The sequence below is a fragment of the Corvus hawaiiensis genome, chromosome 2 (assembly GCF_020740725.1).
Source record: "Corvus hawaiiensis isolate bCorHaw1 chromosome 2, bCorHaw1.pri.cur, whole genome shotgun sequence".
Classification (NCBI taxonomy): domain Eukaryota; kingdom Metazoa; phylum Chordata; class Aves; order Passeriformes; family Corvidae; genus Corvus; species Corvus hawaiiensis.
Genome location: NC_063214.1, coordinates 48,465,884 through 48,492,387, shown reverse-complemented (window position 1 = coordinate 48,492,387; position 26,504 = coordinate 48,465,884). Strand labels below are relative to the sequence as shown.

Genomic DNA, 26,504 nt, shown 5'->3' with positions numbered 1-26,504 from the left:
ACTTGCTGCTCTGCTGGTGGGAATTCTATCCCAGGAACTCTGTGCAAATGCATGAAATTTAGAAAGTGCAGCTGGCTGGAACCAGGAAGCAAAATAGTGCAGCTGAGTCTCATTCCCAGATGGATCAGAATGCATCAAAATGGAACAAAAAATTCCAAAGAAGAAAAACAAATTAAAAGATCTGTTTTACCTAGATTTAAGAAAGTGGTTAACAAGCAAATCTTACAAAAGAGCATAATAGCACAGAGTAAGCAATTTTTATCTTGATGCTGCTCCTTTAAACCAGTCTGAACTTTGTTGGGAAAAGGTCTCAAGCCATTGAGCAATGTCTAGTTTGGGCAATCATGTTGCTATGCTTCATCGGATAAGCACAGCAGTAATTCAGAAAATGAAGCCATGATGCATCTGTCATATCACTTAAAATTTACTTCAGTTTTGCAGGTATTTGAAGATTGCAAAATGAGCCACATTATCCTGCAATATTCTGCCAACACTGAAATCTGGTCTGAACCTAGTGGATTTCCTCATCTTCAGCTTTCCAGAGTGAGAGGCTTCCTCTTTCACCCCGCCCTGCCGTACAATATATTCCAGTCAATGACACTATTGAAATTCTGACAGCAATTTATATGCAGTAACTGACTGCCCTCAGATGAGACGCTAAACAATTTCTGTGCACCAAGCTGCATTTTTCTCATGCCATGTAGCACTCTATTCTCCTCCCAAACCAGCACTTTTGTAAGCACTGTTTTTTAATAAGCATTATTCATGTATAGGCACTATTGACAATTTTGCATGAAAGACATTGAAAAAAAATTATGATAAACAAGCTCAGAGAAATATCCTGAGACAGGACTGCCCATGAGTATATTATTTACAAAAATAGTCTCCATGGCTTGGAAAAGGCTGTAAAAATAGCTCCCATCCTGGAAAGACAGTTATGCACAGACTTCTCTTTATACGTGCTCACAGTCCAGTGGAAGACACTGGGGCTCGTCGCATAATTAAACGGGTCTTAACAATTTGCGAGACTGACATTTTCCCTTCCAAACAGAGAAACTCTACAATGAGCACCTCTCAGCTCTGCAACAGGATTTTAAGAATTTTGAAGAATTTCAGGACTGCAGGCTTCTTCCATGTTAATGATCTAAAGATATACGCTTATATGTATGGAAGTTTGCTCTCTTATGGTTTTTACTCTGTATTAATGCATGGTTATGACTAGCATGCATATCTGTCATGCTGAGGGGTCAGAGCCAGCCTTCCAGATCCAAAAATTACTGTATTTGGGAGTGTGGGGATTATTTCTCATTGTGAATTGTCTTTATTAAAAACCAGAGAGATACCTAAAATCATAATATTCCTGCTTGCATGAAAAATGGGTTAATAGGGGGACCTTATCATTCTCTAAAACTACCTGAAAGGAGGTTTAGTGAGGTGGGGGTCAGTCTCTTCTCCCCGCTTACAAGCAGCAGGACAAGAGGAAATGACCTCAAATAGTGCCAGGGGAGGTTTAGGTTGCATAGTAGGAAAAATACCTTCTCTGAAAGGGTGGTTGGGCATTGGAACAGGCTGTCCAGGGAAGTGGTGAAGTCGTTACTCCTGGAAGTGTTCAAAAGGTATGTGCATGTGGCACCTGGGGATGTGATTTAGTGGTGAACACATTGGTGCTGGGCTAATGGCTGGATTCAATGATCTCAGAGATCTTTTCCAGTCTTAGTGATTTGATGGTTCTGGTTCCAGGTAGTTCCATCCACAAAAAGGTCAAACATGAACTTTGCATCCAAATAGCCTTTGCAGCTTGCTTCTGCATTTTTGTTCCAGATGTGGATTCCCTGTCTGCCCTCCTCCAGTACCTCATAGCTCCCTTGTCTCCTCACCATGATGAAACATGAAAAACAAGTAACCCCCTCAAAAAAACCCAAGCAAACCTGAAACCAAAAGGAAACCCCAAGGAAACCCCAAGTAGGCATTGATAGTGCTGCCACTTTGTGTGCCTGGTTAGTCCAGCATGGAATGGATAGAGGTAGGAATGACAGTTATCAGCACAGACATTTCAATTTAAGTAAGTTTGGAGCATGGGGTGACAGGAAGAGCACTTCCAAGTCACCTATCTTGCCCAGAGAAGCTGTGGATGTCTCATCCCTGGAGGTGTGCAAAGCCAGGTTGGATGGGGCTCTAAGCAACCTGGTTTAGTGGAAGGTGCCCTCCATGGGCGGGGCGTCGGAACCAGATGATCTTTAAGGTCACTTCCAACCCAAGCCATGCCATAATTCTACCCCAGCCCTTTTCGCCTCAGCAAGTGGAGGCAGGAGAGGAAAAAGTGTCACTTCGTACAGCCTGTAAACCTACGGGCGGGCGCCCCGAGGGGGCCGGCGGGCGGAGGGCAGGCGGCCCCCGGCACCTCGGTCCCCTGAGGGTGCGCCAGCCCTTCCCGGCCCTTCCCGCCCTGGAAGCCCCTCCCCCCGCTGGAATGCGCCGGGAGGGAGTGGAATGACGCGGGCGCCGCGGGGTCACGTGGCGCGAATGGAATGCCAACAATGTAGCGAATGTCCCGACTGCGCCCCGCACTCGGCGCCCGGGACGGCCAGGGGGGAAGATGGAGAGCGGCCCGCGCCGCCGCGGCCGCCTCCGCCGCTGAGCCGCGCCGTGCCGACCCCCGGAGGGCGAGCGGCGGCGCCAGGCGCCCCGGGGAGGTGAGCGGAGCGGGCGCGGGGGGCGCGGGCTCCCCCTCAGCCCCGAGTGGGAGCGCTCCCCATCCCCCAGAACTGCTCTTGCGCGGAAGGGAAAGTCCTGTGGAGAAGCGGGGGGTGCGGGTGAGCGGACGTGGGTCGGTCCTCGGAAGCGGGAGTGAGCGTCCCGTGTGTGAGTCCCCTCCCGGCGGCAGCCTGGGCGCCCTGCCCGCACCCTCCGACATTTTCCGGACACTCGTGTGACAGCGCAGCCCAGCCCCGGCGCAGCGGGATGGGGGTCCGCCTGTCCGAGGCCTCTGCCCCAGCAGGCCGGAGCTGCTAATAAATGGCCTGAGTTTATTTTGGGAGCTTTCTGCCCACGAAAGGAGTGGGGGGAGAAGGGACTCCCGGCGGCACGGGGGTGGGAGGCGACCCGCCGGGGCAGAGTCTGCAGGGCGGGTGTCGCAGGGAACGAGGGCCCCGGGGAGCCGGCCGGGGGCATCCAGAGCCCGCGGGGTCCCGTCTGGCTGCGGCGGGGGCCCGCTGTTCCCAGTCAGCTGAAGGTTGAAACCCAGCAGTTCGCCACCCTCTCCGCTACCTCGTGAGCGGTGTGCGTGTTGAAATACCCCTTTCCCGGGAAAGGCACTCGCGCAAATGACGCAAAAAGGGCTCGTTTGGAGTGCCCGGGCTTTGCGGTCAGTCACTGCCGGGCTGCTGTGGAGGGGGAAAGCGAGATGTTTCCCACAGCTCTGCGTTGGGCCAGTGCTTGTAGCTGGCAGTGGGACACGGGCACAGAGTCACTTTTGGACAGTTCTGTTAGCAGGAGGAAGGGAAGGAGAGGCGGAATTGCCTTAGGGAAAATCCCCTTTCCACTTTTCTTCACTTCCACAATGTGCCCACTTATAAAGAGAAGCACGGTTTGTATAATGATGAAATTCCTGAAACGCTTCCCCCCCATCGTAGACCTCCAATACAAAGTGAACAGTTCCTGCCTCCTTGAATTTGTGTTCCAAAAAAAACCTCCAGAAAAACCCCCAAAGCGATACCTGTAAATTGAGAGGGGGAGGTAGTTCTAGCAGCTTCTTAAAACTTTACTCCTTCTTATACTGCAGTGATTGCAAGTTCAGCTCACCCCGGTGCCTGCACAGTTACAGGGAAACAGCTCACCAGCTCGGGCGAGCTTTAGTTTCTTGCCTGTGTCCCAGCTCCACAAAGCCACTACCACATGCAGCCTGTTGGTGGATGAAGAAGCGGGAGAGTGAATAGATAGTGCTGCTGGGACAACAGACACCAGCATATGATTTCAGTGTCGTCGGTTGGTTGGTTGCTGACAGAGCAGCTATTGGTATTTATCAAATGAAACAATCAGTTACTGAAAAATTCTTTAACTTCCTTGAAATGTCATGTTTTCAGGATAATGGGCAAGCTTCTAATTAGTACAGAACATATAACAGTTTGGAAAAGACCTTAGGGACTGTTTAGTCAGAATGGTTTAGAACTCTTAATTTCTCCTGATGGCAGAAAGAAATCTATTGATAGATTTATGCTGTAAGCAGGGTGCAGATTAGAAGGATTTGAAGTTATCCAAATCTAGATGTACAGTTAGAAATGCTTAGACAGAATGAGACACACTACATATCTTTTAAAGCATACAGCCGTTTTATTTTTTTGCTAAGAATGCAAATCTCATGAAGATTTTAAAAAGCCAGCAGCTTGTCTTTCTTTGTAAATTATCTGTAATATTTAGTGTTCCAGTTTTTCTGCTTATCTTACATATTTCATTATAGAAAAAAAGCCCTGCAAAATATGAAACAGGTTTTCAGTTAGCTCCAGTACTTGCTGTTGTTGCTGCTCTCATTCATACTGTCTAAACGAGCAACGTTTCTTTCTGGTTTAAGCAGTATTGTAAATGTAAGCTGATGAAGTTGCCAGCTGGCTTGACCCAGCATTATTAGACTTGAGCTTAGGCTAAAGGTCACAGAAGTTCTTTATGTGAAGCATGTGTGTAAGTGGGAAAGCAGTCTTTTGCTGCAAAAAGGTGGGGGGCTTGCCAGCTTTCCCAGCCCGTCCCAGGCCTGAGGATTGGCACAGGGACTGAAAAGGAAGAACAACCCAGATGCCTAAACCCAGCCATATGGTGCCTGCTGCTGTCAGGAAAAGAAAGACAATTATAGACCAATTAATTGCTCTGTATCTTCTAGCTAGTTATGATGTAATCCAAAGAAGGCTGCAATACTACTGTGTTTTATTTTTTACCAAGTCTGTGTATTACCTTTTGCTATATTCTGTCCAAGTAGAAAAAAAAATCTGTTCTTGAGATCCTGCAGTTGCTTTTGTCTTCTCTTGGGACAGTGAAAGCTTGATCTGTTACTGACCAATAGCTGATTTGTGGAAACATCAAAATCTGGATGAACAGCTTTAGCACTTCCCTTAAAACAATTGGCAAATGTCACTGTCAGTTCTCTGTGAGTTAGTGTCACAGGGTATTCGTGGAGAGCACTGAGTAGAGGAACTCAAGACCTCAAACACATTATTGGTGTCTTTTAGTTAACAGAGCATTTAAATCTTAGCAAAAGAGGTTGACATGGGTTAATCTCAAGTGATTAATCCGTGCTCCTGCATTTCAGACTGGTGAACCATCATAGAGGAGTCTGGGGTCTGACTTCACTGTTGTATTTCAGACCTTGGTTGTAGAGGAAAGCTTGAAGCAGACTGTACTGATGAGGAAGTGGTGGTGGCCTTCAGAAGTGAATGTGTCCAGATTCTGTTGGGCTTCACAGTAGCAGTCTGTTTGCTTGGCAGTGAGAAGTGCTGGTAAATGTATGGAAATGGTTGGTTTTTTGGGAAATGCTACAGCTATCACAACAAAAAGAGGTTTTAATATGAGCATGTGAAAATAAAGAGCAATACTTCCCAGAGAAACTCTTTTCAGTGATAAAGGTGCTATGATCAAAAGTGAAGCACCTTAAAAAAAAAAAATCCAATTGGCTTCTGAGTGCCAGAGAGAAACATACCGTGTGTTACCATCCTCTGTATTGGCGATTTGGAAACAACTGAATGGAATTCTTTCCTTACCAGCAAGGTGGCTGGTGCAGTGTTCAGAAGTCACTTTGCAAGTGCAAATGATAGCAGAAGAAGCCAATTTGCATAAGCAGCATCAGTAGCTAGGTTACATTTTTGATGAGGCTGTCTTTTTAATCCTGTTCCAAATGCACCATTATTTCATGTTTGTATTACGGTGATGCACGAAGATTTAGTTAAGGTAGGATTCTTGTTGTAACTTTGTGCTGCGTGGAGATCACAAGCTGTATGGTAGCTCAGCTGTGCTGCATTGGTGTTCTCTGCTGCTTGTCAGAAGAGGTGCATAAAGCTGTCTCAAAGTCTTCTTTTTCTGTGTTGGGATGCTATATGATCTGGTTCTTCATCTTCTGCTCTTACTGTATAGCTCCATTTACGCCTCTTTTCCTTTTCTTCCCTATAAGGCACAGCTAATGAAGTATCATATATCCTTTCCTCTATTCTTCTTTTTCCCCCTTCTCCTTCCAATTCTGGTGAGAATTGTTACCTTCAGGCTTTGATAAGTTATTCACATGGAAAGGCAAAATGTCTTGTCTTTCTGTTATTCACTTTGTTATTGAAATGCTAGAAGTTGGTATGGTTAGAGTCATCAATATTTCCATTATAAATCTTTTTCATAAACTTCTGAAACTGTGCTCAGCTAGTGTAAAATAAAATCTTAAGTGGGGGAAAAACATTTCATGAGCATACTCTTCCCTAATTATGAAATAGGATAGGCTTCTCCAGAATTTGGTTATGCAACTGGGTAGGAAACTTGCCACAGTTAGGTACTATACAATTCTTAAATGAGTTTTTTTAAACCTTAGTTCTTAGGGGGTTTATTTTATTTTGAAAATTAAACTTAAAAGAAAAATGAATTATTACTTGGTTATTTTGAGAAAGTCTTTTAGAATCCTGTTATTGAAAACAGATAAAGTGAAAATCATTAAAAGGTATCCGACTGTGACAGCTTAAGAGGTTAAACGGATTCATTTTCACTTGATTAATTCTCATGCTGTCTCTTCAGAGGCATTTACAATATCAACTTAATTGAATGTACCTTTTATTTTCTTTCGTTTCAGACACTGTCAGTCTGCAAAATGATGATTCCACAGATTTTCATTTTCTGTAGGAAATGTGAAGATTGTGAGCTGAAGTAAAACTTTGGCAGAAATCTCTTGAGAATTTTGCCTTTTCTTCTTCTCTTTGAAGGATTATGTTTACAGGAAATTGATACCATCAAGTGACACTTTTTCAAAATAATTTAAAAGAAACAAAGAATAAAGCTGTATTTATGCTCAGAGAAAACTGGATTAACAATGAGGCCAAAGACTTTTCCTGCTACGACATATTCTGGAAACAGCAGACAAAGGTTACAAGAGATTCGAGAAGGTTTAAAGCAGCCATCCAAATCTTCAGGTCAGGGACTACCGATTGGAGCAGGCAGTGAAACTTCTCTGGACCCTAAGATTTTAATAGGGAAGGATGCTGCAAGGCAGCAGCAGATGAGACAAACGCCCAAGTTTGGACCATATCAGAAAGCTCTGCGAGAAATCAGATATTCTTTGCTGCCCTTTGCTAATGAGTCGAGCACCACAGCAGCCGTGGAAGTCAACAGGCAGATGCTCCAGGAACTGGTGAATGCAGGTTGTGATCAGGTACGTATGAGGTGGGAGGGGGGATTGGCACTGCTGTCAAAGCAAGTTTATTATCTGGACCAAAGAAAGGATTTTGATGGTGGCTGTCAAAATCTTGGAAATGCACTGATTATTCTGGCAGTCATGTTGCTGTATGAGCAGCAGAGTAGATGGACTTACTCAGGGCAGATGTGCCTACTGTGGGGTTCATTTATGTTAAAGACAGTTATGGTGACCTCTAGGATTCTTCTATGATTTCTCCAGTTGATATCTGAGACTGAACAGGGTAGCTTGTCTTTTTTTTACCTTTTTTTCTTTTTTTTTTTTGTTTCTTAATTTTCCCTGCAATGCTTAGTAACAAGCCTTAGCTGTGAGTAATAGGGTAGAATTTTGTCTAGCACATCTAAACCCAGTTCACTGTCAGAAGTAACTGTAAGAAATTATAGACACAATATTTGAAGAAGTATTTGAAGAAGCTCACTTGCTGTTAGCCAGAAAGCAGGAGGGGTTGGATGGATGTTCAGCTGACAGCAGTGATTCTGTCCACACCTTTTCTTCTCACTTTCTCTGCTTCTGCTAAGAGGTGGTAGCACTGCTCAGATAAGAGACTTGATGTAGAGATGCTTTTTTTTGTCATCCTGGCATTAATGCTAGAATGTATTCTTAATTCAGAGACCATTCACTAGGTGCAGAACATGGTCATTTTGTGTTGAGCTGCATTCATCTTGCTTGTGCTTCCAGTATTAACTTTCACCTCTGTCCAGGAGTAGTTCAAAATTTTGCTTTTTAGAGAAAAAGTGCTGGTTTGGGTTCAGATTCTGAGTGTTGTAGGAGCACTTTTTTTCCCATGTGATTGAATAGCAGTTGTTGACAAGCTGAAACATTTCCATTTATAGTCCTTGATAAAAATTGGAGAGATTTAAAACCAAAGTGCTTTCAGTGGCATCTCCCTGATTTCAAAACTTAGGCCTCATTCATTCATGGCAGAATGTGAGTCTCTTGGCTCTCCTAGACCATATTCTGATTCTGTATAACAGAAGTAACATCAAGCATTATTGTAAACAGTGTAACAGTATGCATTTCCCTGGAGCTATGTAAATATTAATTAGTGCTGTTTCTATGCCAAAGAGTTTATGCTGTACAAGATAATCAGAGCTAGAGCAGATTGCATATCTAATAAGAAGTGCTGCAGTACAACTAAACACTTCCTAGTCCAGTGAACCAAGATGCTGTACTGAATTATTTAACTGGAGGAACCAAGAGTTTTCTCTGATCTCTAGTACGCCATGAAAACAGTGTTTTTTAGAACTCTACCCTCTAAATGTCCCTAGCTGTTTAGGATGGGAACACTCCCTGTGTGTATGAGCCAAGGTTAAATGAGCACAGCTGGATTCTGGATTGGAAATGCACATTTGGTAGGTTACATGGACAAATCATTCGCACATAGAACTTAGCTTGTTGGACTGAAATCTTGGAAAGTACTTTGAGCACACTACAGCACAGTAATGTTAAGCCAGTGTATAAAACAGAAATACCTGAACACCTGTTAAAATGTCCTGGTATGCAAAGCAGTGTAATGAACTATGTGTGTAAATTTTTTTTTATATTCAGCTATTTTGACTTCAATGTTCATACAATGGTATTGCTTCTTCTAGAACATTGAGCCTGGTTCTGACTCTGATGTGGAGGTTTTGCCTACATCCTTAAATTTTGCTCACATTTTTGGTAGGGCTTTTTTTTGCCCCTCCTCATTGGCCATGACCCTTCCATCCTCCCATTTGTTGTTTCTCCCTAGCTGTGACTTGTTGCCTGGCAATGGCACTATTGGGCCTGTCCCTTAGGTGTGTTTGGCACTCAGGTCTAGGCTTTATCAGGATCACATTTGGCTAGAGTCCAAACAGAGGTTTCAGGAGTGGAATCCTGTAAATAAAAATGCTGAGCTTCCTAGTGTGAGTCCAGACCATATGAAGATTCGCTGTCCCGAAGGATTGTGAATGAGTGGAGCTTCTTGAGATGGTGTGAATAGTATCTGACCTTGGGGATGGTATGGTGTAGGGTGACAGACCTGATTACTACCTCTAGGTTCTTCCTTTCCCCCTGATGCCTGAGCTGTTTTGAATTAGATGCTGAACTGTTTCATACTATGATGTGTAGTAAGTCAGCGATCCCAAGCTACCGTGTCCCTGCTTGTGAATCAAAGCCTTTAAATGCCTACCACATGGACACCTTCTGTAGTCCTGTAGGCAGCTAACAGATCTCTGTTTAACAGAGAAGTGAAGGCAGCTTCAGTTTCTTTGGGGATGCTTTTATTTACCTCTGAACCCAGTGCCAGTGTGAGGTTGGTAAATGGGCACTGAAGCCCAAACCCCACTGTCCCTTTTCAAATGCCAGGAGCAGCCGTTTTGAGGTTAAGGATTTCAGTCCATGAATAGCTAATGTTCTACTTGAGCCTTCCCCTACAGCAAGCTTGCAGAATACAAAATCTCACCCCTCCTGATCCTGCTTCATGGTGCAGAAATCAGCTGTTCAGCAGCTGCAGTCATCCTGAAGCATCTGGCAGTTTGTCATTAGAAGCTCTAATTGTGAGCATTCTAGGAAGCTGTGAAGAAGAAATAGATGGCTATAACACTCAGTTTGGTCTTATGGGAACTTCATTTTCCAGCTGGATTTGGGCTGATGCTTTTTGGTGTTCTAGATGGAACACTGAAAAGTAATGCTAACCTTGTGGGTAATCTGTTGTGGTGGACACCATGCAAGGATCAAGATTCTTCTTCGGTCTGTTTATTAGGCCACAATAAGGGTTTTTGGAAGGATGAAGGGAAGCAGTGACAATTGAAAAGGAAAATTATTTTAGAGGCTAGGGAAAGGATACTTCTATTTAATACTCTTACTAGCTCCACTCATCTATTCTATCTGTAGCATGGATAGATTTTAACAACAACCATTTCACATCCTACAGGAGATGCTCCCTGTTCTGCCTAAGTGACTCTTAAGTTTTGAGACGAAATTGAAATTGGTTTTATTGAATAAAAAGGAAACATAACATTTTGTTACTTTACTCTTGCTCTATGAAAGACCCACACAGCCAGGAATTTCGTTATAAGCCACTTGGTAAACTTAACAAGTATATGAAATGCAGTGTAATTCGTGAAGTAAGTATTAAATTCTCATGTCTTTCAGTTACAGTTATCATAGGTGTTACTTGTGAAAACAGACTTTTTTTAAATGGTTAGGAAGTTGCCAGTGTTCTTTTAAATGGCATGTTTTCTTCCAGAAAGCTTTCTTTTTCCACCATTGTGTAGTTTATGATTTTATAGTGAAATATGCTCCCTTAAACTTAATGGGGACTTCACTATTGACCTGAAAGAAGCCAGGATTACCAGGGTTTTTTTTTTTAAGAGATAGAAAACAAATAACACACATAATTAGTCATTGTTTTTCTGAAACAAATTGAGTAACTTGTCTGTTGTTTGCTTAAGTCATCTTTTCAACAGTAATTATTTAGTGAGTTTCAATCAAAAATAATTAGTGCAGCGTAAACAGTTTTGAAACTCATAGAGCATGACTGCAAAAGACCAGACCTTTTTCGTTGTAACAGCTTGAAGCCAAAAGCACACCTAATATGCCATTCTTTAGTAAATAAAAGTCCTTGGGCTTGGAAGTGTAACTTGCAGTCACTGTAGGGGGACAAGAGTGTGTCTGTCCTGTGGGCTGGTAAACCACTGGAATCACCTGGGGCAACTGGGTGGCGTTTGGGGTGTGGTGGTAAATGCAGCTGCTGTTGTGGATTGAGTGTTTCTGATGAATAGATGCAATTGAGCATATGATCAGTGGCATTCCAACAACCTGAATGGGCTGTACTGTACTTACTGTACTTCCTTGGAGCATAAACAGCCACTGACATTGTAATTTAGAGTGGGCTGCAGCAGTTCTAGATGAACTGTTGAACGTTACACACTTGTCACTTTTGTGGGGTTTTTTTTTTCTTTCCCTCAAGCAAATTTTCCTTTGAGCAAAGGGTGCCTTTTCCGGGTGAAGATTTCTAGACATGGTTTGTTTGGGCTGCTATTTTTAAGAAAAAAATCACGTTTTAGGATTTTTTACAGGCTACATACTGCTAGTACCATGCTATCTGCTGTACAGCTATGAATATGTGAAGCAGGGAAGTTCTTAGGCTTTATTTTCTCCAGAGGCTTTTATAAATGTCCATAATAAAGCATGGACCAGTCTGCCCCACTGCCCTGTGCCAGTATCAGGATATTTTGAAGGGGAAGATCTGTCCATTGGATACTAATTGCATTGTCTTTCAAGGAAGTGAATGGTGTCTGTGGAATGGTGTAATGTGTGTAAGAATATCAAGTTGACTGCCTTGTCATCAGTGATATGCTGTATTCATGAGATTCAGTTTGTAGAGGTGGGGGTTTTGGTTGCTTTTTTTTTTTAAGTCCTCCTTGCATTCCAGGATTCTTTCAATCTGTACATCATGGCTTACCTTCTTTTTATTGAACCCATTTGGCAAAGATTCTGCCCTGATTTGGGAATGCTGTTTGGTTGCAGGTTTTGAGAATGGGAAATAAAGTATTTATCTCAATTTGAACAAATATTTGCACTTCTTAAGTGAGGGAAATTCTGTTCTGCCAAATACGGCTTGGGCAAAAAGTCCTCTTTTGCACTTTGCGTGTAGAACTAGTATTCTGTTCTTCCTGTTGTATATAGGTCGTGCTTGCCCACCTATGATCCATGTGCCATCTAGCAGTGTGTTACTGAGCAGTATGACTTCTCACCATATTGTTGGAGTGATGACAGGAAGCAGATACAGTGTAGAGTTTTGTTTTGATAACAGACTTGCTGAAGCTCTGCTGTAGTAAAATATCTGTTGTGATGTATTTGTTAAGAGGACAAGTCTAAAAAGACAGCTTGCCTTCAAGGTGAAGGACAGCAAATTTTGTAATAGCAAGTAAGAGAATTAATTTCACAACATTGGCCTGTCCTGTAACAAAATTTTGTGTTTGCCTGAGTAAACTTTCCCTGTGTTAGGAGTTTTGCCTGCCCAGCCATTTACCAAAACCTCCAGGATGAACATCTTAGTCATCTTCTGGATGTTTTCAGTCCAGATTGTTTGGATAATGAAAAATGACTGAAGAATGAGCTGTTACAGGATTGCCTGGGTTATTCTGTGGGACATATGTTAAAGGTGAGGATCACAGAATATTTTTAATTGGAAGGAATCCACAAGGATCATCAAGTCCAACCCTTAAAGTGAATAGCCCATATAGGGATATAACATGTGCCCTTGGTGTTGTTAGCACCATGCTCTGACCAACTGAGCTAATGTGGTTCAAGTCATTACAAGCTGTGCTGCTTGTAGAAGTATTCTGGGTTGCAGGGAGGGAAAAAGGGATGTTCAAATGAGGACACTCGCTGCTGAATGCAGGAGAAAGGTTTTATTTTAGCAACTGAAATAGATCTGATAATTCAGGTCAGCAGTCTCTTGGGTGTTTCATTTGCATCCATCATTTGAAGGTAAGTTGTTCACTCTGCCTTCTCTTTACCAGATGTGTTGAGGGCTTGTTTCATAACCTTTTCCTATACTTTTTTCTTTCTAACCTCCCTTTTTGGTTTCAACCTTTCTGAGAGGTTTCCAGTATAATGCAGTGTTCTTCCATCAAAGCATGTAATGGAATGTGTTTTCCCACTAATATGCCTGAGGTTAGCAACTTAAGTCATTTCAGTTCTTAGTTGCTTCAGAAAAATAGTGAGTCATAGCTTTCCAGGGGCTGAAAGCAAGAGGTGAAGATTGCTCTTCAGCTGATACCTGCTGACATGTCTCTCCTAAGCCCTTTCTCTTGTGTCCAGTTTTCCTATGTTTCTGTCACTTCTTGATGATAGTGGCTTAGTGAGTATACTTAGATTGTCTGTGTCATGACAGCTCCCATAATGTATTTGAGAAGGTGCTCTTGGTAGTTATTGTTCTGTGTGAGCATGACTTGGAATATGCTTGTCCTGCAGAAGGAAGAAAGGTATTTTCCCTTGACTTTTTGTGGTGGTGGAAATATTTATTAACAGTAGTAAATGATTGCATGTTCTTCGCACGACAAGATTTGGCAGCTGGGCAGTAATATGGCGCTGAATGAGAGTGTTTTAAACTCTCCTTAATTCTTGTTAGTCTTTTTTCTTCTTCATCAAACTATAGAATAAATTACGTCTTGGTAGTAGGATTGTGTTTGAAATGACCGGACAGGAATCAGATGCTAGACTTCAACAGTAGGTAAGTGTGAATCTCGAGTTATCTTAAACTTGCCTCTTCCTCATATCAGATAAACATTCTAGAAGCTTGGGAGTTAATAAAAAACCAAGAAATTTTATCTTGCTGTATCAAGGTACAGGATTAACTTGCACTGGATACTTAAATTGTATTTATTAAAATTTAATTGCCAGTAGAATTTTGAGCTATGGATTTTTTTTTTTTTTAGCGAGAAAGGAAATGACTTCTTCACAGTCACTAAAAAATCTGTATAAGCATTTACTTCAGTCTCTGAATAAAAAGCCCTTGTGACCAAAAGTGAAGATTGCTGTTATTATTATAACAGGAAGCTGATATCACAATAGTAGTAGGGTGTAACTGTTCCTTTTGCATTTTTTATGCTGTTCTCAGCCTAAATCTCTGCTGTTCTTTCAGCTTATATCTGAGAGGAACAAATGTGATTTTATAATGAGACTGAAAGATAGCATCTCTTCATTGGGAGTGAGATGTGGGGTGTTTTTTGGTTGTCTGTGGGGGTTCTTTTCTTTCTTCAAAAAACTGAATGGCACTTTTAAACAGAGAGATTTCAGTAGAAGGACTCAATACAAGACTTTTGCAGGCTACAGTCTTTAGAGGTAGGTAAAGATGTGCATTTAGAACTCATTTAATTCAACCTAGGAATGTTTTTCTAGTAGTTACCAGATTAATTAAAAGCTTATGTTAAAGCTGCTAATTGAATATCAGTAGAATGCAAATAAAAGTTCATGGCTACTTCTCACGTGATATGCCATACCTTGTGTGGAGTGATTTTTTAAAAAATAGTTTTCTTTTTCCTAAAGCATGGGCAAATATACATAAAATAACTTAAAATTGCATTTGTTTTCCCTCAGTTTTTTTGTTGCTGTACCCTCATCTCGAGCAGAACACAGCTTGTTGGTGCTCCCATGGGCCCAGCATTCAAATTCTGCTCAGCAGATGCTTGTGGTGGCAGCTCCTATAGAATATCCATGTCCCGTGTGTGTTGTCCATGTGTCCCCCTAATCTTCCATAAATCAGGCTCCAGTACTGGCACTCTTTGCTCCTTGGGTGCTGCCTGTCTCTGTGACTCATGAACGCTTGTATGCAGTGCTATCTAAAGTAGATGAGGAGAGACATGAACGAGCCCTTTCAAATCTTTTTACTTGCTGGTGCCAGCTGCTGTTTTTCTCATGTAGTGGCTATGTCCATTAATTCCCCATAATTTCCTTGAATTACTCTTAAGAAACAGCTGGTTAGACCCAGGTTTTCCTTTCTTTGACCTAGGAAAGAATTCTGACTGGATTGTGAGCTGCCTCACTATGGATGTAGCTACTCTAGAGTAGATGTTCCACAATCAAGTACTACTGGAACAAATGCAATTTGCACTAGTAAAATGAGGGAGGGACGGACATATGATCTGTGTGCTTAAAGGTACAAGTGTTTGTGTTAACTTGGGCTTTATACTTACGTAGGTTATGTGTGTAGCATGTGAAATACATTTAACTTTTTTCACTCTTTCTGATTATGGTCATGACCTAATTGTGAGTGTAGCTTAGATCTGACATTATTACGTTGCTTTTAGCTGAGGCTTAGAGTGCGAAATGTTGGTCCTTATTTCTAGGTTTTTATCATACCCTAGCTTTTTGGAAAAAAAATAAATTTAACAATGCCTCTGATTACCAAATTAGAGGCTGAAGTTGCTGTGGCATTGTGGTCTGTGGTCTTATCCTAGCAGTAGCAGTCTTGTATTGTCCAGGCTTGAGAGGGGTCCCAGTTTCTCATTTACAGAAGATGCTTTAATAAAAGCCTGATGAAACTCAGCTAGTCAAACTCTTGCTGTTTGCCTGCTCTACACATCTGCTGCAGGTCACCCAAAATACTATTGATGATAGAAATATTTTTGGCTTTATGTTACTAGGCAGCTTCCATTGAGGTGGTTCTGTCAGCCCTGATCTTGATGGGGTCTCCCAGCTATGCAGCTATGGCTGCAGCATGGCAAAACTGGTTTGTTGCCAATGGTCTTGTCCTGCCATCTAGGCGGTCACTGGCAGTTCACAAGAAACTTCTGGGTTACAAATTGACGTGTAGGAATTAGGTTTCATACAAGCAATGCATGTGTGCATGTATGTATTGGGATGATTGCAGTGTTTGCATGGTACCAGCTGTTTGTGAAGAACTTAATCTATGGGATTTGGTACTGCATTGAAGATTTCTTTTTCAGTCTAAGGAGACGAGATTCTAGTGTTTGAGGTTATGTTCTGCTTCCCTGCAGTGTAAGAGATGGATTTTTCCTGATGAGAAACTTGTGCTCTCCATTTTGAGTGAATCCAAGCAATTAAAAATATTTCCCTGGGGAGGCGAAGGATGGAGAGACGATATGGGAATACCTAAAAAAAAAAAAAATTATTTCTAGGTCAGTTAATTTTCAGAAGGCTGAAGCCAAAGAACACTGTGTACCCGTAACTTTGTGAATCAGGTAATGGCCGTGGCAAGGACAAGTCTGTGAAAATAACTCTGTTCTGTGCTGCTGCTTTGTCTTTAATTGTTATCAGTGTACGAGCGCGTGTGTGAAACTGTTAGTGAGGCACACACAGTCTCCTGTGCACTTAGAGAAATACAAACACAGTGTAAATGGGAAAATGGGGAGATTTAAATGTATACTGCTTGAAGGACCGAGCATTTTGCAACTGTTTTCTGTACCTTTCATTACCCTCCTTCTCTGTGTCGTTCATTACTCTAATGCAAGTTTTGTAAATTGCTCATTTAATCCAAAGCATGCAAAGACGCAGGGTCTTGCACCCCACTTGCATAAAATACTAGAAAGAAGACTGCTGCTACTGGGTGATAATATAGTTAAGTTTCTGCTCTTTAAAGAGACTGACTTTAGAAGGACAACTAGCAGTGTAAAATTACTCCTGTAAAAGTCTTTATACGGCTACATTTGGATTTTATCCACCATTTGAATCTGTTGGATCGGGGTTATTTCAAAACAAAAGAAAATGTCAGCAGAGATTCAGAGATCACTGTTGCTGATCTGCAGCTTCATTCCCTCCCTGTTTGTTTTGTTTTCCCATTGTATCAGTTCTTATCTTCTAGGTTTTTCAAGTCTGTACTTCCCTTTCCTTACCTCTTGTCCTATTACATTGCTTTTTCTGCTCCATTGGCTTGAATGACTAATATTCAACACCTCCTACAGGCCTTTCTCTGTGTGCCTCTGAATACCCTAAATGAGTTGATTTTTTTTATAATTGCAAACTACTAAGGAAGAACTCTTTTATAGACTTCAGCCTTGCATCTAAAAAAATTTTATGTGACATCTTAAAGAATTATAGATGCAACTGTAACGTGACTTTGCCAGCACACCCCATATGTTTTCATTTCTGTGTCTTTTCTTCCATTCAGTGTCAGGGCTCCACAGGCTGTGCTTAAATGAGCCACCTGTCCCATTCATGCTTTTCTTTCAGCATTGCCACAGTTGCTGTATTCATTCCACCATCCTGCCAGACGTCAGCCTGATAAAGATGCCTAAAATCCAATTTAATCAATGTAATTGGAACCTTTGAAATACTAATTTGTGTGGGGTATCCTTGTTTAAAAAAAATTCTGGTTGTACCAATTAAAAACATAGAAAGTTGTGGTCAAAAGACAGAGACCTTTGAATTAAGATAAATTCACTCCATATTGGGCTATTTTTGTCCTGGCTCCAAATGAGTGCTCCAAATGATACTCATTCCACCTTGCTGGAGCCTGTTTTCTCTGGTTGTCGGGCTCAGTTTGATTCTATTTCAGATGATCCCTGTATTTTAGATGATTCCCTGATTGCCCATGTGATCTGTGCTGCCCAGACGTGGTAGCAACTTGCTGGCTGTGTGCTGGAGCAGGGTGGAATTATTTTTCTTCCAGGTGCTTCAGCAGTTACTATTCTGGAAACTCACTTCCATCTCCTTCCTGTGATCATTTCTTGCACACTGGCCATCCCTCCTGTTTAGAAAATCTTTTTATTATGTTCTTTACTGCAAGCACTAAGTCCATTGAGTGCTTTCTAGAAGGTGTTTTATCACGAACCTGTGAAATGTGTGGTGTTGCGGTCATGCAAATAGTGGAGAGAAGTGTTTAGCAGTGCAAACTGAGGACCTAGAGCCTAGGAGTCTACACGTGGGCCAAAGTCATCAATGTCTGCCAGGACATGTGGCGATCCAGCTCCCCACACTACAAGAGGACCTCACTGGGAAGTGCCAGCAAATTTGAAAGCAAACCACAAGAATTTTCATTTGCGTTGGTGTGCCTCCCCCCACCCCTCATCTCTGTTTGCTGAGAAGTGAACCTTCAGGGCTCTTAACCACATGAAAGTAACTAGAAAAAGTATTTTTCAGTATTACTTTGGTGCTGTAAAACCATTTGCAACAGATTTTTCCAGGAACTTCTCTGTGATTTGTAAGCATTAGAAGCTGGTGGAGGTTGAGAACTTGCTGTTGCAGGCCCTGCTCCTCACTTGGGCAGAAATGGGTGCTCAGATTTGCTGCCAGGGAGAATTTGTTGCCCCCCAAGCCTGGAACACTGGAACATAGCTCAGGAGGGAGAGTCTGAGACACAGCTCTGATTTGGAGGCAGAGCTGCCTTCTCCCAGATTCCTGGGAAGGTCAGAGTGTCCTGCTATGTGTTCAGCACCTCCAGGAGCAGGAGCACTATTTTGGGCAAGTAGCAGTGCTGCATGCTTAGCAGGATTCCTTGGTTTTTTGCAAAGAACCACTTCTTGCTTTGTGCAGGAGGGCCTGTGCTCCCAAGCTCGCCACTCTGCAGTGGAGCATGAACTCGGTCTTCATCCTGCCCTACACAGGCCAAACACCAACAGCTGTAGCATCAGCACAGTATCTGCATCTACCTGGGGCAGGCCAGTTCTCTTAGTTTCTGCCATGCATAAAACTTCCTTTTCTTCCTCTCTCCCACTAACTTAGGGAAGTAGGACCATTGTCTAGCATTAGACAAAACCCTGAAGCAAACTAGCAGAGCCCTCCTTTCACACAAACTATTGAGCCCATGAATTTGGGGACACTCCTGCCACTAGACCAGAGATCTAGTTTGTTTTGCCACATTCACTTAGTAGTTTTGTGGTTTCCCAGTCTGGGAAGACTTTTCTTTTTTTCTTTCTGACTCACAGATCATGGCAGCTAATGGATAGAGGAAGTATTGCTGTTGAGGTTTGAACTCTGACAGGAGAGTGATATCTGACAATGACGATGGCAGATGGGGAGTGTAACAAGGATGAAGCTCCTGCTAAAAAGCAGAGAGGATGATGTTTGGCATTTACTTGGTGGGGAGGGCAGTTGGGTCGCAAAGGTGGTAGTGCTGAGCTCAGCCATTAGGAGAAAACTGGTTGTTTTAACTGGAGTATCTGGCTTGAAGGGATCATGCTCAGGTGTTGGGAAAGCCCTTCCACTCTGTAGGGTGGAAGAAGCAGCAGCCTGAACCTGAACTGCTCCCTGCACAGCAGGGAGAGCAGTGTGGGGTTCCCCACCAGAGTTCCCCCAGTGTGTGCCTGCTGCTGGCTCTCGCAGGCATCACTGCAGAGGTGCTTTCCCCACCTTCCCAGCTTACTGAATTTAAGAGCTCCAGGTTACCTTGGATTCCTCCTCCCCGCACCCTCTTTTCGGTTTTTTGTTTGCTTGCTGTCTAAAGTCATGCTTAACCTCTCATTCTGCCCACATGCTCTGTTCACAAGGCTTAATTGCTTTTTGTACTTTCAGGTAACACCCTCCTCTATTCTAAACACCCAGCTTCTGTGCTTGTTGCAATGGCTATTCTTGCTTTTGAGAAAATAAAGGATTTGCTTTTCATGTAAAAATAGCTTTATTATTTCCATATGCAAAGAGAAATCAGGGCAGGCATGTTTCCAGGTCAGCCTGGAGATGGGGTTGGATAGTGAAACCTGCTGTTCCAAAAATGGGCTGGAGCCGGCAACAGCTCTTGATCTGCTGAGCAAAGCTAACTGACTTGGAGGGAGGTGGGATCCCTTTTTGGGGTGCACAGGCATCATGCTGGTATTCTGCTATGGAGAGGAGCCGAGCATTGTCATAATGAGCATTTAACTCTGTTAACTGCTTATGTTTGTTTTACAGTTTTCTCATAATCAGGTTCTTTTGGTAATTGTAGGCATGGGTTTTGCATAAAAGATTACAAAGGAAAGTTTCTTAGGGCATAGTCTATACTGCAAGAGTATCTGAGTAGAAGATGTTTGCAGGAGCAGTCTTGTATTGTTCCAAGATTGTGCTCAGTTGGGTACTGAGTAAATAAACAGTAAATGTGCAAATTTCGGGCAATGTTGCTCTAGGCTTGTTTTGGATACTTCAGCTGTGCTTTGGATTTTGTTATCTATGTTAGCCTTCTGACTCTTATTGCCATGTATTTCTAGATTTGTATGAATGAGATATGGATCTTTTTCATCTTTGTATTTTGCTAGTTCATATTTTTACTTCCTTCAGGCATATTATAGAGGTCTCTTTAAGGCTTTTAAAACTGGTCAGCTTGAATTTTTCCTTTAGCTTCACAAAAGTCACTACAGAAGTAAAAAAAAGCACAGAAGGGGAATTACAGGCAGCATTAAAAATGTTCCTTCAGAACAGAAAAGCAGATTTAACATGAATTAAAAACTCAGCTCTGTTTCAGAGTTGCAAAAGCTCTTTTATTCACCAGAGAACTGTTAAAGCTAGTAATTTTTGGCATAGTATCGGTCAGGGAAGCGTGACAAAGTGCAGTGGAATGCACTGAGCTGCGATCCAGCAGTGGTATTTGACTTCTAGTGTATGGAGCGTTGCAGGAAGTGCTGCAGGGGGATGGGGAGGCCTTTTAATTTCGTCAGCTACTGAGTAACAGTGTCCTCCTTCCTCAGACCCCACCTGCAACAACAGGGGGTCCACCGTGGTTGCTTGGGTCAGAAGACAAAAAGTGAACAGCCTGCACGATCTGCTCACAACCCGTCTGTTGTCTGAGCACTGCTGTGCAGAGTGCAGTGAGATGAGAAAGTTGTGTGAAAGCTGTGTGAAAGAGCAGCGTGTTTGGGATTTCAGATCAACTGTGCATATATCTAGACTGGGATCATATCCCCAGCCCCACCATGCTAGAATATGAAGATTCTTCAGCTGAATTTCTGCCCTCACTGGAATCAGCTGTAAAATTCCTAGTGATTTTATCAGGCTAGAGTTTTGCTGCCTATTTTGAGCAATAAAAGAGTCCTCCTGTTTCACCAGTACACACACATGCTAAGTCCATTTACTTAGACTTGGGGTTTGGCACAGATTTTGGCCTTAAATGGAAGTACATTCAAATCTCTTTAATATTGATAGCTTGGATTTCAGATTACATGGACGACTGAATAACCAGTTAAAATAACCAGCCAGGATATTCCTGTAACTTGTAGCATACCTGGTATTTTCCCTCTTTCTTCTCTAAATTATGATGTCACTTTCCACATAATTTTCCAAGCATTTGTAATGACATTAATAAAAAAAAGAAAAAAAGGATCTTTCCTGGCAGAACAAGGTCTTTGGTTTATGACCTGCATATTAGAAACTGATAAAACCTTGGTGTGATATGGATGGTGTTACCAGTGTAAATTGCTGACAAGAGTTTTGCTGCTCACTTCGGGTTTCACATTTGCATTGCAGTGGTTACCAAATAAAAGGCCGCCATTACACCCTGACATTGGAGTGAAGCTGTGTGGTGCAACATTGTTGCCGAAAATGAGGTCTCTACCCAGAAGACATTACAACCTGGATTGATTCTCTAGGGTAGAGGTGTAAGAAGGCTGCAATGCAGAAAAGATGAAAGGATAATGATATTCAGTGGTTTTATTGTTTGCATAGAGATCTCTGTTGTTTTTACTGTCTGCTTATTTAATGTTCTACGAGAGGAGACCTTGAGGTTGTATTGGAAGCATGGCTAAATGTTCAGAGCAGGAATAAATGAGTAGTCAGCTGGTGGGATGTCCCAGTCCATACGCTTCAGTATGGAAAGAATGCAAAGTCACTTGGCAGAGCGATTGCTTAGATGGGAGCATTGTAATACTCATTGAAAGCACATTTGGCTTTTAGCACAAAGATCCTATTTAAAATCTGGGCTGCCAGATTATTACAGTTTAGGGTACTTCTACTCTAGATTCCTGGCTCTAACCTTTTACAGAGAAAAGCTGCAAAACTATTAAAATTGATACACAAGAATCATTACAGTCACTCAAGTAATGAGCTGCATATGGAACTACTATGGCTGTATTACTGTTTTCTTTTGCAAGGCAGTACTTCAGATAGTTCCAACATCTCAGCTATTGCATGTTCTGAAACATAAATCCTACACATTTCATTTGTGAAAAAAAAAAAGCCTGAATTCAGGTTTTCACACGTAGTTTTGTATGTGTATAAATTTATGTATGCATGAACATCTAAGCCTGCCTGTCATTGGCCTCTGTGGTTAGTCTCTGAAGGTAGTGGCAGACACTGGAGAGCTTGATTAAAAGAAATTAACCATAATGTCAACAATTTTAAATGCTGATGGATGCCTTGGAGAAGAAGAATAGACAGTTACAATGCCTGTTACAGGAAGCAGATGTTGGCCTTGGAAGCACTGCTTGAACACTGCTGTTCAGGAGTCACTGCATCTGTGATTCTGCATCTTACAGCACTATCCCAGGCAGTGTGCACACAGCCGGAAGCCCAAGTTAAGATGCACACAGAGTGAAAGTGAGGAAAGACCATTTCTCTGGAGCTGTAGGAATTACTGCAAGATGACCTCTCAGTGTAGAGTGAATCTGATCATCAAAATACAAGGGGCCGTCTCCATGTATCATCACCATGGAGGCTTAGCATTGTTTTGGGCTTGGCATGCTGGAAGAATACAAACACAGATCTTCCCATGAACCTGCAGTGTGGTATGATGCAGGGACGTATTTAACAGTACTTGGCAACATGCACACAGGTTAGCAATCAGTAGGAGTACTGTCTCCACCCAGTTATCTTAGGGCAAGTTTAGGAAGTTGAAACTTGATTGCCTAACCAGGCATGTGTCCTTAACTTTGGCATCTTTGTGGAGCAGGTGCAGAGAAACTGTATTCTTTTTACTTCATGCAGAAATCAAGACACTCACCTGTGCAGTCCTGCACATTGTTGAGTCTTAGTTTCAGGAACTCTGTCTTATGAATCCTCCCTCCCATGCAATGTAGGTTGTGCTTGTTACTGCTAGTGTTACCCCACTAAAGCACGGGCCAGTTTTCATTCTGCTTCTGAAACACTCAAGAAGAATATTGCTCAGTGTGGTTTTGCTGTAGACCTCAATTTTAAGAATCTGTTTCCTCAAGAAAGAAAAGCGATCACATGTCTCTTTTTGGTTTCTTAATATTTTGCACCCTTAAAGATCTTAAAGAAACACTGCTGTCTTTAAATAGTATTCATGCAGCTGAGCATGGGCTGTAACAATAATAATGATGATGATAAGAATTACAGAATCACAGAATGAGTCAGGTTTGAACGGACCACAGTGGGTCATCTGGTCTAATCTCCCTGCTCAAGCAGGGCCATCCTAGAACACAGGGCACAGGATTTTGTCCAGACGGTTCTTGAATATCTCCAGTGAGGGAGGATCCACAACTTCTTTGGGCAACCTGTTCCAGTGCTCGGTCACCCACACAGTAAAGGAATTCTTCCTCATGTTCCTGTTGAACTTCCGTGCATCAGTTTCTGCCCATTGCCTGTTGTCCTATTGCTTGACACCACTGAGAAGAACCTGGATCCATCCTCTTGGCACCCGTCCTTTATATATTTGTATACATTGTTGAGGTCCCCTCTGTTTTCTCGAGGCTGAACAGGTCCGTCTCCCTAAGTCTCCTCAGGAGAGATGCTCCAGTACCTTAATAATCTTCGTAGCCCTCTGCTGGACCCCCTCCAGGAACTCTGTGTCTTTCTTGTACTGAGGAGCCCAGCACTGGACACAGCATTCCAGATGTGCCTCACCCACCGGGGCAGAGTAGAGGAGCAGGATCTCCTCCCTCGACCTGCTGGCAATGCTCTTCCTAATGCATCCCACTGGCCTTCTTGGCCACAAGGACACACTGCTGGCTCATGGACAGCTTGTTGTCCGCCAGGACCCCCAGGTCTTTCTCCACAGAGCTGCTTTCCAGCAGGTCAGCCCCCAGCCTGTGCTGGTGCCTGGGGTTATTCCTCCCCAGGTGCAGGACACTGCAGCGGCCCTTGTTGAATTTCAGAGAGTTCCTCTCTGCCCATCTCTCCAACCTGTCAAGGTCATTCTGAAGGGCTGCACAGGCCTCTGGGGTACCAGCCACTCCTCCCAGCTTTGTGTCGTCAGTGAACATATACCTAAATGATACTGGGCCAAGTACTGAACTTAATAGTAATAATGAAGTGTGAAAAACAATTCCCAGTTCTCCTATCCAGTGATACGGGTTGAAAGCATTGGAAAATAAGAGTCTCCTAAAAGTTTGAGTAAAGACTTGGAGAGGTGAGGAATACTGATCCACTGCCAGTATTACTGGGAACTACTAAGCAGATGCGTCAGCACTAAGTGATTTTTTCAAGAGAGTGTATCTGTTTGAACCTTCTCAGACTCCCTCCTCAGACTTCAGCTATGAAGGAAGGATAAGTAGAATCATGTCCTCTGCTCTGCTTTCCTCCCTCTCCTTTGTTTCAGTTTAATCAGGTTCAGACTTCTCTAGTGTTGAAAATACTGTATTTTCATAAGAAACATAGTTGCTGTGGAATAGATCCAATATATTCTAGAGTTTTAGAGGGTTTTTATTGGCTTGATACAGTGAGATTTTTTTTTCCTTTCTCCTGTGGTTTAAAATTACTCGTCTAACATGTTGATTTATAGCCTGTCATGTAAGACTGTTTCCCCTTGGCTATATCTTTTTAAATGATCACATGTATTTCTGAAAAATGTCCTGGTTTTGCCTTGAAATATTAGGTGATAACTGCAGAAGTAAGGGAGGGATTAGCTTGTTAAACTTAGTATGAAACCAACATAAAAATATGGCAATTAAAAACTTCCTTAGGGCAGCATAGAGGCAAAAAAAAAAAAAAAAAGAAAAACCTTATGGTCTTAGATATCACAAGCATATTCTATTCACCTGGGAAGTTTGTAGGTTGGTGTGAAGGAAGTAGAGGAGACTCCTGGGCTGGAGCTCCAGGAGAGCAGCTTTTGTTGTTGCTGCCAGAGCTGCCTGTCTTCCCTCTTGTTCCTCCCCAGTTCATTCTTGCAAGCTGTGCCTGCACAGGGTTTGTGGAGCTGAACAGTGACTGATTGGAGAAGTGATCCAGGTTAAAAATAACTTTCTGGGGATGATGGAAGGGACATGAGCACAACTGAGGAGTACAACAGGGAGGCACAGAAAGCAGCAGAGAAGTTGAGAGTGGTGGCGGCACCCTTGGCTGTCAACCACCATCAGAGGAAATGCCGAGAGAAAGCTCAGCCTTGCACTCACATGCTCTCCTCCTTCCAGCTGTGCTCCAGAGAGGGCCATCTGCTCGCTGCTGTCTCATCTTTCTCCTTCTCTCACCAAGGTCTTATTGCCCCAGCTGAGCTGCTGCTGAAGTTAACCCCAGCTGTCTTGGGGCAAAATGCTTCAACAGCTAAATCACGGGTCTCTGCTAACCCAGCTGGCCCTGGTGGCAAGTGTGATCAGGCAAGAGGGAAGCAGGCGATACCTCCGGCACAGGGAGAAGTGACAGGCAGCCAGGGACAAGGCAGAAATAGTTTTCTGCCAACACACTTGCAGCTGGAACGTATATGTGAATACTAAGTTCTGAATGCTAAAAGTAGTGATGTAGTTGTTTTCTATATTGGCTGTGCTGATTTCATTGATGGCTCGTGACAGGTTTGTGAGATGATACTAATGTTAAGGGGATGGCATTGAGGAGAATCTTCCCAGAGGATTTCTTTTCTTACAACAACCTAAATACATCTCACAGCTTTTGCATGTAAATGGAGTGGAGCAAGAAAGATGCTTCTTCAGTACTGTGTGTCTTGACTATTAAAGTGTGCCACTTGGCTGTTAGCCATCAGAAGTAACATTGAGGTGAACTGACTAAAGATAAGGAAAAAAAACAGTTTAAAAAAGGACCATTTCAGCGTTAATGTGAAAACATAGAAAGAAATAGTTTTATACTTTCAAAGTATAATTTTGAAAATAATTACACAATAAAAGCAAAGCTGGATGACTTAGTTCTTTCAGTTCCTTTAAGTTCTGTTCAACAGTATCTAATATTTATCCCCTACTCTTGTATGTTGAACTGGTCTTGGATTCCTGCTTACATTGTTCCTCTAGGACACTAATTAAAGCGTGTTATGAACTGGCTTCAATTTCTTTTTCATTTATTTATTAATTTGCTTACTTATTTTTACACTTCTCTATTCTCGTGGAGCACAGGAGCAGTCGAGCAGAGCATTATCACAGAGCAGAAGTAGTCTTCATGCTTCTCGTCAGTTTTGGGGACCTCAGTGGGCATTTCTCCCTCCCCCCAGTAGCTCCTGATCTGAAGAAGATGCAGCTGCTCTCTTTGGGGAATTGTTTACCTCTCTGTGGAATCTTGTCCTGGTCAGCTATGTGCTAAGAATGTGAATAATTTTGCTGCGGCTGCTTTACATGTAAAAAGCCTGACCTTAAGAAATTTTATCCAGCTGAGTTTTTTTTCTTTGTCTTTTTCTTTTTTTGCCTCTAGCACTGGTAGATTTGAGAGTTTTATCTTGCAACTGCAGAAAGCTGTGGTAACTTTGAGTCGTATAAAGCATTTAGTACAAAGAGATATTTTTGTACCCTTGAAAATCGTTAAATGCCAGTCACTGCTGTTTAGCAGTTCTTACTTTTGGACCTGTAGTTAT

The 26,504-nt window shown here is 42.5% G+C and overlaps 1 protein-coding gene across 2 annotated transcripts in view; it reads left to right on the top strand.

The window, feature by feature from the left end:
* The first annotated feature begins 2,536 nt into the window (after positions 1 to 2,536).
* The window catches only part of LATS2 (large tumor suppressor kinase 2), a 48,989-nt gene continuing 25,021 nt past the window's right edge, over positions 2,537 to 26,504 (top strand). The window contains exons 1-2 of one of the 2 annotated variants that reach the window (XM_048294832.1): positions 2,537 to 2,693; positions 6,809 to 7,384. In XM_048294832.1, the coding sequence (XP_048150789.1) occupies positions 7,046 to 7,384 (339 nt within the window). In that variant the 5' untranslated portion in view covers positions 2,537 to 2,693; positions 6,809 to 7,045. The remainder of the gene's footprint in view (positions 2,694 to 6,808; positions 7,385 to 26,504) is intronic. The other variant, XM_048294831.1, reaches the window with a different exon arrangement.